Source organism: Eublepharis macularius, chromosome 6, assembly GCF_028583425.1.
Source record: "Eublepharis macularius isolate TG4126 chromosome 6, MPM_Emac_v1.0, whole genome shotgun sequence".
Taxonomy (NCBI): domain Eukaryota; kingdom Metazoa; phylum Chordata; class Lepidosauria; order Squamata; family Eublepharidae; genus Eublepharis; species Eublepharis macularius.
The window spans coordinates 87,151,982-87,166,063 of NC_072795.1; the positions used below are offsets into that span (position 1 = coordinate 87,151,982).

General features: G+C 43.0%; 1 protein-coding gene across 1 annotated transcript in view; it reads left to right on the forward strand.

Moving 5' to 3' along the window:
• Positions 1-6,261, forward strand: part of LOC129331770 (deleted in malignant brain tumors 1 protein-like) — a gene marked incomplete at its 3' end in the record, with an annotated part of 28,745 nt that extends 22,484 nt beyond the window's left edge. The window contains exons 12-14 of the mRNA XM_054982275.1: positions 3,403-3,438; positions 4,792-4,967; positions 6,160-6,261. Coding sequence (XP_054838250.1) covers positions 3,403-3,438; positions 4,792-4,967; positions 6,160-6,261 — 314 coding nt within the window. The remainder of the gene's footprint in view (positions 1-3,402; positions 3,439-4,791; positions 4,968-6,159) is intronic.
• Between the last annotated feature and the right edge of the window lie 7,821 nt (positions 6,262-14,082).

Sequence of the window (14,082 nt, forward strand, 5' to 3'; positions counted from 1 at the left end):
CCCACTCACTCTGGACACTGGGGGAGGGGCAGGAGAGGAACTTCATGGCCACAGATGACAAGTCTGTCAAGATGGCAGCTTTGCATGCCCAGTACTCCAGGGGATTGCAGTCAGGGGGCTGGGGGGCCTCGCACCATCACCTCCGTTGAGTCCTCCTCAAAGGCATGCATGGGCTCCCCAATGCCACCAACTTCTCAGCTCACCGCTGAGGACCAATAGAGGGGCCTTGTTGGGTGTTATCGCATGGCCTGGGGCACTGGACTGATCCACCTCCTCCTCCTCTGCAGCCACCAAGAATCCCTCTTCCATGCCCTCTTCCCCCTGGCCAGATCATTTTGCCTGGAACCTGCGAACCTCTCTGTGGAGGTCCTGCATCCATAGCTGGAGCTCAGGATTGCTCACGATGCTGCTGACCTTTATACGGAGGTCACAGGTGCAGACCAGTTTGTACACCCCCCCCCTCTTGGCAGAGAGAATGTAAGCAAGTGGCCATGTCTGCCTGCAACCTCCTCACCAAGTCCTTGACCCTGAGGAGAAGGGCTTCCCCCATTCCAGTTCTTTGGCCAGTGCCTGGTCTAGCCCATGGATCAGGGGGATGGCTTGCCCCAGGCTGGCCATGTAGGAGCAGAGGAGGTCAATGGTTTCCTGAAATGGCTTCAGGACATGGACCATTTGGGAGAGGGCTAGTCAGTCCGTGGAGCTAATGCTGAACTCCCTGCTGTGAAATGGGCACAGAGGACATGATATCCTGCACCACATTTCTTTGCGCCAACAGACAAGCCATCATGGCGTAGGTGGAGTTCTAATGGATGAGCATGCTCCACAGATCTCCTGAAGGGTAGTCTGACTGGAAGTTCCACTCCCATCCACAGCAATCTCAGTATGAGTGCGAGTCTTCTTCCTTTGGGTGGACTCCCATTCCCCTCCCCTTCTTTCTGCTCAGAAACCCTCTTTGTCCCCCCGCTGGACAGTTCTCCTTGCTTTGGAGGCAACAGGTAGTGCCTCTGCAGATGCCTGCAGAGGATGGTGGATGACAGGTACTTCAGGTCCGAGCCTGTACACACCAGGACATTGCAGGCCTAACCCTTGTTGGGGAGCATTAGGAAGTGCTGCCAAAGGGTGGGCCTGAAATGGGTACTGGGACATGTGTGGCTGGGCTGGGAGGACGGAATGAGGGGTAGACTGCAGGCAGGGGCAGCCCCAAGAGGTTGGGATGTGGAGGAGCTGGATGTTTCTCCCAAAAAACCCAATGCACCCTGAGATCCCTCCTCCTCGTCCTCCTGAAAAAGTTTTAGCAGTTGCTATTCTTTGAAACGCTGACAACTCTTCTGCCTCCTCCTCCATCCCCACAAACAAATATTGAAAAAGAGGCTCAGAGACCTCCCCACTATTTCTGGGACACTGGTGGGCCAGCAGGACAAACTTGGGACTTCTTCCCCCCACAACCACCTTTGCCCCTCACTCTAACTCTCATGGAACTAATAAGAGAGGCCCTCAGCTGAGGAAACCACTAAGCTTGGCCCCAGAGCCTGGCAGTTGGCCCTGAGACTGGGATGGGAGAAAAAGGCCCCCAACACCTTCCCAGGCAGGACAGGTGCACAAAATAAGAATGATTAACCAAGAAAATAAAAGAAAGTACTGTGAGTCCTCAGTCGAAAAACCCACTGAGCTTGGCCACAGAGCTAAGCAGTGGCCCTGAGACTGGGGTGGGGTGGGGGGAAAATACCCTAACCCAGCACCCAGATGCCTTCCCAGCCAGAACAGGTGCTCTAAATAAAAAAGATGCTGTTTATCAGTCCCTTTTAAAGCAGCAACTCCACCAAAAACCTCCAAAATCCACCCTCTCTCACTTCAGCTCCCAACAGCACTTCCTCCCTCCCTTCCTGCTTGCTGAAAAGTGAAACCATGCAGCTGAAAACAGGGTGTTATGTACTCCTTGCTCTCATAGAGCAGAATGGGAGTTCTCTGGTTGGCAGGGAGAGCTGCCTATCAAGGTTTTGAGGGCTAAGATTGGTGTTTCCATGGCTGCAGAAGGTCTGCAGACGTTCATCCCCTCATTGTCTAGGGAATTAATGGATCGGTGCCTTGCTGTCTGGCTTCACGAACCAAATATGAGCCTACAAACCTGCATAAAAAGTTATGACAGTTCGTGGAAAATGGGGTCCCATGAACCGCGGGTTCACAAATACCGAAACAGCTTGGTTCGTGCCGAGTTTTGGTTCGTAATTCAGTTCATGCCCACCTCTAGTTACAACCACTGTGGTAGACAAATGTGTTGAAAAGGTACAATACAGTACTCCCGGCTGTGCGCAGAGCATGCTCAGGCTAGAGACTAGGCTTTGCCCCACCCCCATCGGAGGGGGAGGCAGGCATTCTCTTCCCAAGCATCCTGGCCTTCCAGGGAAGTGGAGCCAAGCCTTATATAAAGTGGCTCTGCCTCTTCGAGTCTTGCAGACAGCTCAGCATGTTTGGCTCACCCACTACACCCTACAGCAATGCAGGATTGGCTGGTCACTGGTTGCCAGGGCCAGGAAGATTTTTTTCCCCTACATTGGCTCTTAGGAAGGGGTGTTTTTCACCTACCTTGTATTATTTATGAGTTGTGGTAATTGGTGAAGGGGAGCTGAAATAGTGGTAGGTTAGACTGGGTAGACAGAGTGGGCCAGTGAGCACTCGGTGGTACATCCCCATTGGTGTGGAATTGAGGTCTGTCAGGGATCAGCTGGCATGCTTCACAACTGCCCGCTGAGAGAGCAGACTGCCTGTGGGACCTCCTGTACAAGTCGTGCCCGCAAGTTCCAGGACTTGGGGTCCTAAGAGCTTTAAGGGGGGAAACCATTCACCTGGCTGGACTGGGGTACAGGCATGCACATGGATGGCTTGCACCTGGGGCAGTGGATGACTCTCCCAGACAGGTCAGAGAGGAGGTCCAGGGTGACTCCCTTGAACCTGACCTGTACCACTAGTGATACCCTTGCTGTAGCTATGGTTATAGTTACCTTGTGTTAATTAATAAAGTGGCCCTTTAGTACCCAAGCCTTGTGTCTGTCTCTTCATTCCGGGGGGGGGGGGGGCAATCCCCCTTGCCTATTACCTTCTACCCAAATTCCAATGCCCCTTTTATTGCAATGCTACTATAATTTTGACAGCACAGTATTCCATATGTCCTAAAGAAAAACAGATGCAAGAAAGACAGTCAACTGGGGTTTGGGTCATATTACAAGAGACTAAGTGGTGACTCCACCTCTCTTTCTCTCCCTGTATCACCTCTAACAATTTCTTTAGACCTCATTCACATGTAATGCAAAACTGTGGTTTGACATCATATGAGATTGGGGTTGTTTACACAACCTCCCTTTACCTTTAGGTCCACAAAAACAGTATTTCTTTTTGTCTTAGCAGCTCCTGCAGTTAATACTGAAGCATCTTCCAATCCTGGTAATTTTGTTGTTCTTTATTATGATGATGACTATTATGAATACACAATAAAATGTTTACTTGAACAACAGCTAAGTGGAGCTTACTCTGGGGAGTCTGTGACATCCCATCAGTGTTTTTGTACATCAAATTCTTTCTTCAGTGGCAAAATGGCATTAACTCAAAACCTATCGTTAGGCATGTTTATAGAATCCATTTATAAAAATCACAGCAATAGGAGTTCCAGCCCCACTCTGTTCACTGCTGCTTGAGGCTGTGAGGAATTGTGAAAAAGGTGACATAGTTCCTCCTATTGGCTTGAACTGTCCTGTCAAGAACAAGACAGTTGCTGGAAATGAATAGGAAAGGACCTGTCCCACAGAACTTGTCTGTCTTTTTTGGGTATCTGCAGCTGCTTCTGTCTACGAAAAAGGAGGTGCCTTCATGAACAGACTGATATTCAGTTTCCAAAATCTTCATGGCAAATGTCTGCAGGGGCTGCCACCACAGACCCCCAAATATTCCCTTTGTCCCCCTCATTCACAAGTATACACTCAAATGCTCAATTAGAACAGGTAAGCTGATGCTATCTCCCCAATGGCCCTTTGCCCAGTTCTCGAGATCCCCAGAGTCCACTGGAATTTTGCATCCTTAAAGCCACTCCCTGATACCCCTAAAATAAGAACTAAATCAAAAAACTGTCAGGGGAGGGGCAAATGCAGTATGTGTATCTTTGAAGAACCACCCAGTTCTAAAAAGAGAGGAGCTGGTGATCAAGCTTTCCTAAAAAGTCCTCAGCTCCTTCTTGATAGTGTTTCCGATCCCTGCTGAGGTAGAAATAAGGAGCACAGACAGGAAATCTTTACATAAGAACAAGTTGTTCCAATCAGTTCCAACTACTTAGTAATGCAATATTCAGTAGCTTTAGATGACAGCATGTCAGTGACAGTCAGGTATGTGGAAACAAGGATTCACCTAGGCAAGAATACATGCTATTTACCTCAGATTACACCGACATGAGGCATGGAGGATACACTGGAAAATGTGAATAACCTTGCAGTTTGAATAACAGGATTTGCCTTCAATGATTCAATAACACAATTTTTAGATCTTCGTACTGTTTTGTGGCCTCAACATCTTTCAGGACAGCTCATATAATACAATAAAACAGTATCAGGAGGACTATCCAATAAATAATTAGAATTTAAAACCTTTATAAATTAATCAGACAGTTATATTGAAAATATGTAATGGGAAATTTAATATACTGTAATGTTTAAATTGGTGAGCATACATGTATATACTCAACATCTCAGTTACAATTCTGTATTCTTTGCTTACATTTCCTAATAACAGTTTTTTTCCCCCACCCAGTTACATTGACCTGTTGGCCAGAAAGAATGGTGGCAGTTATTAGCAAAGCATATATTCGTTCAAAAGGTTGTTCTCCAACAAATTTGTACTTGAATAACCAGCGTTTTAGATATCAGCTTACAGAAGACAATGCTATAATCTCAATTTCATATAACACCTATGGGACAAGAGAAGAGGTAAGAAACAGAATATCTGAAAATACCACTAATGGTTTGATAACTTTTATTCAAGAATTAAAGTAAACATATCTGAAAACATAACTAGGGAATAATATGGCATATACAGACCCCATTCTAACCCTCCATGGTATAAAGATATAACCACTTCAGGATAATCCCAAGTAGTAAGGAAAATTTTACCATACATTGGGTACAATGTGTCAGCCAAAGCTGCTCATTATTTATTCAATAGTGATTAATCCAGAAGTAAATACAGTTAATAGATCCTAGGAACAAAGGATATGCTTGCATGTTGTCTGTACTTAATTTGTAAAATGAGGAGTGATGGGTCTCAAATATGCCTGCACATCATTTTCTCTTGAAGTAACTACCTCTTAATGCTAGATGTGCACTGACTAGCTGTAGCTGAGTATCTTCCTGAAAACATCAGACCTTTTCATTCTTCATGAGAGACTCTCGTCTCTGTATTGTTACTCTTGTATATGTTCTGTTGCTGGTACAGTGCACAAAGAAACAGGTTCCAAGGAATAACCCAGCTGAGTATGAGCACAATTCAAGATTTACATTCAGCATACAAAACACCACCACCACCACAATCCCGCTCAGCACTATACAACTGAACATCAACTTAGTGTATCTAAAGGCAAAACAAAGTTCATGTTTTAAAGAGTTGGTTCCCTAGACACAACTCAGGTTCTCCACAGCCACACAGCAGATGTGGAATGGCTTCTAAAAAATAAAGAGCCCAAATGAGCTGTATTTACAGTGTTAAAAGTTTCACAGAATCTTTGCTGTATTATCCACACTTTGATTGCTAGACAATGGGAAAGTGTAAAGACTTGAATTTTCTGAAAATATTTAAACTAGGTCATTGCACCCACACTCACCCCACCCCACCACAAAAGCCCATATGTCAAAGTTTCAAATCATTATTCTTGGCCAGAAGCACAATAAAAGATATATCAGACTGGTGAAATGAAAACCATTTAGTTTTACCAATACTAGAATATGGTGTAATTCAAAACAGACTTACACCATTCTAAGACCAATGGCTTCAATGGACTTTGAAAAGTGTAGCAGTTCAGGACTGTACTGTAACCTGCCTATTTGGTAAAAGGCAATACAGTTAACTATTTTTTTTTCTTTGCTTAAAAAAACATACCTATATGATTTCTCTAATTTTTATCAGAGAACTGGGAATGTAATTAACTACTGGAACACTGTCAGCTGCTCTGGAATGAATGAAGGAAGGATGAGAATTACTGAGATTCGTCTTATCTGCAAAATAAACCAACAAACAAAAGAAGAAACATATGTGGTCAATGGCTGGTTACAATTGAAATTTTTATTCTACTCATCTCCAGTTTCACGCCACTTGGCCTACTTTGTTCATTCAAATGAGAATTCATATACCACAGTCACTGTCACTACTAATTCTAACGATGTGGTGTTATTCTTAGAACTTTGTAGGGTTTCTTATGATCCGAATAACTTTACAACTAATGTACGTTATTTAGCAATGGATGGGTAAGTCAAAAAGAAAAATTATTCCTAATTTCATAATATTTTCCTGCACCTTTTATAGCATGTCACTTTCATTTTTTATTTAAATATTTTACCCAAAGCAGATAAATTTTATTTGTACTTTCTTCTTCCTTCCCGGTTGTTCTTCTGGATCAATCCTGCTAGTTCACTTAAGTTTTTCACAGCTATCATTTTACTGTCTCACTTAGTACCAAACATATCTGCAACACGCACATCCTTTTCTAGTTGGCCCTGCTTGGTTTATACCATCTTTTGTTCTGGATTGCTTCAGTATCTCAGTTCTCTGAGACCACAGCAACATATTTATTCATACCCATGTGCTCCAGTGTCCTTCATTCTTGCATCTGTATCTCTGACCATGCTTCATAACTCCAGCTTCCAGAGAACTCACTACAACAAGTTAAACATTAGGAAGGGAAAGTATGTAAACTATATATTCTCCTTGGAGGTGGCAGCTAATCAGACTGAACAGAGCAACTTTGAAGCTCCTTCTCATTCACTGTCAGTACACCCCAAGCACCGTTCTGTGACTAAGCACTTTTTCTACATATAAACATAGTGTGGTGGTGTAATGGCTAGAGGGATGGACTAGGATCTGGGTGACCTAGGTTCAATTCCCTGTTCTGCCTTGGAAATTTGCTGTGTGAACTTGGGCCAGTCACAATCTCAGCTTAATCCACCTCACAGGGTTTGTTGTGAGGAAAAGATGGAGGGGAGGAGAATGATGTAAGCCACTTTGGGTCCCCATTAGGGAGAAAGATGAGGTATAAATGAAGTAGAATGAATGAATGAATGAATGAATATGCTAAGAATTATATAATATAATTAATGAAATAAAATATAAAACTACAAAAATACTTTAATTCTGTATTATGCTTATTGGGGTAGGGGGTGAGAGTCAATTTCAGTCCCCTTGAAGGAAATTGCATAGCTTGGCAACATGATGTCATAGACCTTCCCAGTAGGATATTAACTTTGTAGCACTGAACAAAATATCCAGATTCAAATGGAAATAACTCTAAAATTGGACAACAGAATATGTGATCCTCTAAACTAAACATAGCCCACCAGCTGTGCATTATGATGTGGCAAGTACTTGAACAACTCCACATAATCCATTTTTATTTCCTGTGGCAAGCAACAAAAATGCCACATAGGGATTATGGTTTTATTTGCCTTGGTAAATCTCAAAGTTGTTTATTCATTCACTCATTTAGATTTATGAGTTCCTGAGTACCTAAAATGAATTATAAAACACAATAACACAATAAAATAACATACAATTTTAGAGGAAGACAAAATAAACTTATATATAGCAAATCATTACCCCAGGGAGCTGTCTTTTGTATAAATTTTAATAGATACTTTTCAAAAAGTTCTTATTCACAAAGCCTTGTTCTTCCTATAATGTTCTTTCTGGATTTATTTCCAAATCTATCAATTTGTATTGGCATATAAAGAAAACCCACCAAAGTCATGTCCAAATCATTATCAATATAGCAGAAATAACATAATACAGTTTCTTGGTTTTGTACAATAGATAACAAAGAAAAAATGCTTATTCTTTTTCTTTCAGGTGCTCGCGTGTGTCTACTTTCGCCTGTTATTATTCAAGAAACAGAAGAACTATCCAGTGTACATTTAAATCCTTTTCCAACAGACCTAGAGTTTACATGCAATGCAAGATTCTGGTGTGCTCCAAAACTGATTATCAGTCTCGATGCTACAAGGGCTGCCAAAGTAGGCATAAGAGGGAAACAAGCTTTGATTATGAACATGTTCAAGTTCTTGACTGAGCCGTTTAAGCTTAAGTAACCTGAGGAAATGAAACCTGGCAATTTCAGTGTGATTCCTAGGAATTCCTACCAACTACAATGAAAAAAAATTCTATAATATGGCATGTTGCTCCTTTATTGAATTACAGAAGTACATATTCACCAATGTAAAAAGATATTATCACTGTGCAATACTAGAAAATGATCCTTTATCCCGCCTTGTCATTCCTTTAAAATCTATTTTTTGACTCAGTATGAAAGACTGAGGGCCAAGCTACAAGTGACGAATGACACTTGAACGGCATGTGGATTGAGTGGAGAGCAAGTGGTGGGCAAGTGAACAGGGAGGAATACACTTGCCATTCAAGTGTCATTCGTCACTTGTAGTTTGGCCCTGAGAAAACTTTTTTGCTGTAAATCATCTTGATTAATTTTCTCTGACTTAACAAAATAAATCTATCTGGAAAAATTTTATGTTTGGCATGTTCAATCCTATATATCACTGTATGGAACCATATTGAAAGCAATTTCTCATATTCATTTTTGTCAAGAGAAAGTCATATAATAATTTGACTTATCTGTCACTGTCACATGGTTAACATTTCCTCCTGACTGTCCTCTAATGAGGATAATTGAATTTACTGCATCCTGGGGAAGTTTCCCATGTTAGTCTGTTGCACCAAAAATCTGTGGCACCTTAAAGGAAAACAAATGTTTAATTCTAACATAAACTAATCCACAAAGTTCATGCTAGACAAGTATACGTTAGCCTTTTAAGTTGCCACAATACTGCTATTTGTTTATATATTCTGGGAATGCATAGTTAAATAAATGTCACTTCTTACCACATTGTGGATTATCCAGAATCCCTGGGTGAAGAGTATGACACTGTTTCCAGAAGAAAACTCAATTGTCCAGGCAAATTTCATGAAGCCACTTAGAAAAAAATGTTCGTAGGCTCACACAGTTCAAAGGAACCAGGGGTATTAAGTGATACCGATCCATCCCCAGCAGGCTGATCAACACATCAATTTTGTATAGTTCAATCTATTCAATTTAGGCAACAGAATGCAACAAGTGGAGAGCAGATGCAACCCAGACAGAGATTTCTGCAAAAAATCCAAATGAGTCATGTAAGAGAGCCACATTTTAGAGAAAGGAAGAGAAAAACTGATCAATGGCAAACATCTAATCCAACTATCAGTCAGCCTATTACTGAGCATGAACAAAATAAAATTGTTTGGATTGACCCATTAGTGAAGTGTCTGCAGTTTAGTCTACAACAAATTAGTCAATATGAAACCAAAGAACATGCTTTCCTGTTATAAAGTGTAGATGGCAGCTGGTTCATAGGACTTCTGTGTTAAGCTAATGCGTGAAAAGAGCTTCAAAGTTCTCATGTGTGTTTATAGATCTAAATCAAAAAGAGTCCAGTAGCACCTTTAAGACTAACCAATTTTATTGTAGCATAAGCTTTTGCTACAATAAAATTGGTTAGTCTTAAAGGTGCTACTGGACTCTTTTTGATTTTGCTACTACAGACTAACATGGCTAACTCCTCTGGATATAGATCTAAATATATCAATCTTGTAGCTTACACTGTGAGCAGATCCTCTACTTGTACTTCAAAAGGAGTTAAGGTAACTATGGAAAGCATTGCACTTATAGCTCCCAGAACCAAACAACAGACAAAGCAAGGGGTTATCACCAGTTTACCCTTAAGGTATCTTTCTGTTGCTCACAGCAGGCATTCCTATAAAGAAAAAAATGACTCCAAATCCTTGCTATGTTTGTTTTCAAATCAATGTGCAACATCTTGTTGCTTGATACAGTACCAAATCCTGCCTTTGAGAAATGTGATTGCAGAAGCTTGAATCATGCACAGCCCTTTCCACACTTTCAGAACTTCATATTAAATACACTAAGGCTGTGTTAGAGGATGAAGTAGATGTCAGTTTTCCCAGGCCACTGCGGATATTTACACAGCTGCATGTAACTTGGTAATCAGACAACCTTACACCTCACACCTCCGCTTTGCTTTGAATAGCTACATGCACAGGTTTTGAGGTGTAGTTTATAGCATGGGTAATACTACACCTGTGGCTCTGTCAAGGTCATTGAAAAAAATTTGTAACAATGACATTACAGTATTCCTGCCCCCATGATATTACTCTTGTTTGTTCTGTTCTTTCTCTTAAAAATAAAAACTTCAAAGAACTTGTCTCCCCGGCTAGAACTTCTTGATCCTTTTTGTACATTTCTCACAGCTGGTTTTACTTTTGCTTTTTCCCCATACTTTTTGACAATTTCCCTTCCTCCTTTCAGTCATGTGACGTCTATGGCTATTTCTGTTTTACAACCCTCATTTGGAGAGCAGACCATTTCTGTGTCACTGTTCTCCCTAGGAGTACTGAAATGCTTGCAAGGCTCTTCCAACGTGCAATGGCTATACTTCATGAAGACATGTCAAGGACGGTCACACCCCTAGAACCTTCAACAAGTTGGAGGCAGCACATATTTGTTTGTAAACTTCTGTCTGTCAGGGCTTGCCGCCGCTGCCGCTGGGCATGGCATTGGGCGGTCTGCTCCTGACATCATAGGGGGGCCAGGGATGCTGCAGGACCCTGCTCTGTGAAAGGAGGGGCGGTATACCTCACCCAGACTCCCTCTCAGTCCACTCGCTGGCCTGCTCAACCTGGCCTGCTTGCCCCCTGTGTCCTCCTTCATCCCCTCCTTCTAGAACTCTCCTCCAAACCTCCACTCTTGCATTGCACCGCTCTCACTCCACATCATCACTCCTCACTCACACCCACCACCACAGGGCTCTTCCCAGCCAGCTTTTATAGGGCTTCCTTCTACTGCCCCACCCCTCTTCCAGCCTGGTCTCGGGCTGCACCAAGCAGTTGCAGCTGGGGTAGCTGATCTGGCCCCACTGACCAGCACCAGCTGTGCCTTGTTCCCTGGCTGCCCAGCCTCCCTGCCTTGGCTGATTGCTGAAGGCCTGTCCAGCTGCAGTCCCCTGGCTAGCAGCCCGGCCTCCCTGGCTGAGCTGATGGCTGAAGGTGGGTCCAGCTGCGGCTCCTTGGCTGGTTGCCCAGGGCTTCCTGCAGAGTGCCTCCAATAGCCCCACCTGGAGTGGCTTGGCTTTTGGCAACTCCTGGGCCAGGCTACTATTTTCTAGCTGGGGCGTGGCTTTGGGCTGTTGGGGCTGCTGCTGCTTCTCCTCCTTAGGTAAGGTCTTTGGGTGGGTGACTGCTGGGCCCCCAATCCCTCTGCCTTTGCCCCCTTCTGCCTTGCTTAGTCCCCTTTCCTTCCCCAGGGGAGTGGGACTCGCTGGTTTCTCTCTGTCTCCCCCTGACTCCTGAGGCCCTGGGCCTTTGCCTCTTGCCCCTGGCGCCGGCACATTCTGGCTCCATTTGCCCGTGGGAGGGGATGACCTGCTGCCCCCAGGCTGCCCCCTCTGCTTGCCAGTCAGACCGGTTGACCTACTGTCTGCTGGCTGACCGGTTGACCTGCTGGCTGCTGGCTGCCCCCTCTGTTTGCCCGTCAGCCCGGTTGACCTGCTGTTCCCTCTTGTCAAGTCTGGGGGCTGGGTCTCAGACCCCGGACACTGTCTCACATAAAAATTCTCAGCCATAAAAGCAACAATTAAAATGACCAATTATCAATAAAGAACAGCAAAAAACTTTCAACAATCAGTAAATACTAAGAACAATAACTACACTAGGAAGGAGCCACTTTCCCTCTATTACCTCTACATACCCATCACCAAAACTCAAAATCAACAGAGACATCAACAAAAGAACAAAATGCAACATTAAAATATTTGTTAGTCTTTGTGTAACACCTTTCCTGTATTTTTTTGGGATGTTTTAAAGTTAAGTAACATAACTGTTTGTATTATTTTAATAAGTTTTGATTGGTAAGATTTATAATTCTAAGTGGGTATGTATGTATATTGGCTAACACTGAATTTGTTTCTGTATAGCATGTTGATAAATAATTTTTCTTAAAAGAACAAAATCAAAAGGGCTAAGTGAAAAGCTTCCACCAGATGCCTAAAATTAGAACATATGACACTGCCATATATTACCTTATACTGTATCAGACCACTGATTCATCAAGGTCAGTATTGTCTACTCAGACTAGCAGCAGCTCTTCAGGCTGTCATACAGAGGTCTTTCACATTACCTACTACCTGAGCCTTTTTACTCTACCACTGAGTCGTGGAGATGTCAAGGATTGGACCTGAGACCTTATGCATGCCAAGCAGATGCTCAACCACTTAGTCATAGCCCCTCTCTAGGTGCCAGGTGAGTAATTGTGGAGAGAATGTTCCAAAACTACAGAAAAGGCCGTATCCTTGATGACCACCAATCATACCTCTGGTGATGCAGTTCTGTGCAGGTGGATAGGTTCATATTTTTATTTATTTATTTATTTATTTATTGTCCCTATGTGTGGTGAGTGAAGAGGCTCTTCCCCCATCCTCTTCTGATAGATTTTACCTCATTGCAACTTTTTGGTGCTGCTAGCCAATGCAAGTCAATTGGCATTTGTGACTCCTGTATCTACTGGAAGTTTCCTGGGGGCAGCTGCTTTGGGGGTCTGTAACTCGGAAGTCTGAAATGCAATCTTGACCAAACTTGGAGGGTAGGTGGAGGAGAGGCTGCTGAAGATTCCCTGTGACTTTGGGCTCTCTGTGTATGAAGGGGCAGAGCCAGGGCTGCCAGAAGTGATGGACCATGGACCAACAAACCGGTCCGTGAATGGGACTAGTCCATGACAGTTCGTGGTCCGGGGTCCATGAAAATCGACGGACCATGGGCCAATGGTCCATGGAGTTTTCCCAGTCTGTGCCCACCTCTACTCATCATCATTACCTATCAATTGATCTAAGTTAAAAGTTCCCTTGTCTGTCCTAGCCTTCCATAAAAAGATTTCTTCCCAGTTTTAAAATCTGGATTGGACTATGATGTTAGTTTAACACATGAGAATGGATCATTTTGTCATGATTTTATGCGCTATATTTCTCTAGCTGCAAAGATAGCAGGAGGAACAAAATCCACTTTAACATATGTAAACCCTAATACATTCCACTTATAAAGTGGCTCCAAAAAAGAAGCCTCCAAGAGACCCCAAGATGGATCCTCCAAGTGAGGAGAGGAATCCCAATAATTTGTGCCTGTTAACAAATATGCCTGATGATAGGCACTAAGGTTCGGAAAACCAAACCCTTCTTCATTAATTAAAAGTTGCATCCTCTGTAAAGAAATTTTAGGTGGTTTCTGAAACAAAGTATTAATTTTATGCATATATCTACAAGGTATATGAAAAGGGGTTGCGTGCATAACATTCATAATTTGAGATACAATGGATATTAGTTCACCCATTGATCCCACCTGAAACCTGGCAGCAGTGTGGGAAAAGAAAATTGGTGGAATGACACCAGTTACCATTGCCAGTGAAGGCACTGAGCCAAGTGGCTCCTGAGGCTCTGGCAGTGTTTTAAAGCTTGGTTATGCTTCTCCCAGGAAATATCCCTGTAAGTTAAATGGCCAGTTCACCCCAGGAGCCACGTATAGACAAGTCAGATTTTTCTACAAATCTGAGAAAAGCCCCAAGTTGGCAGAAAAATAAACTGAAATCTTAAAAAAGGGTTTGTGGGGATTAATAGATATAGCACCTATACCTTTAAGAAACAAATGCCCACAATGATCATTGTTGCCAGCCTTCAAGTCCTAATATCTGTTAGTAAAAAGTAGTGGGAGGGGATAGGGCTCTTTCACAGG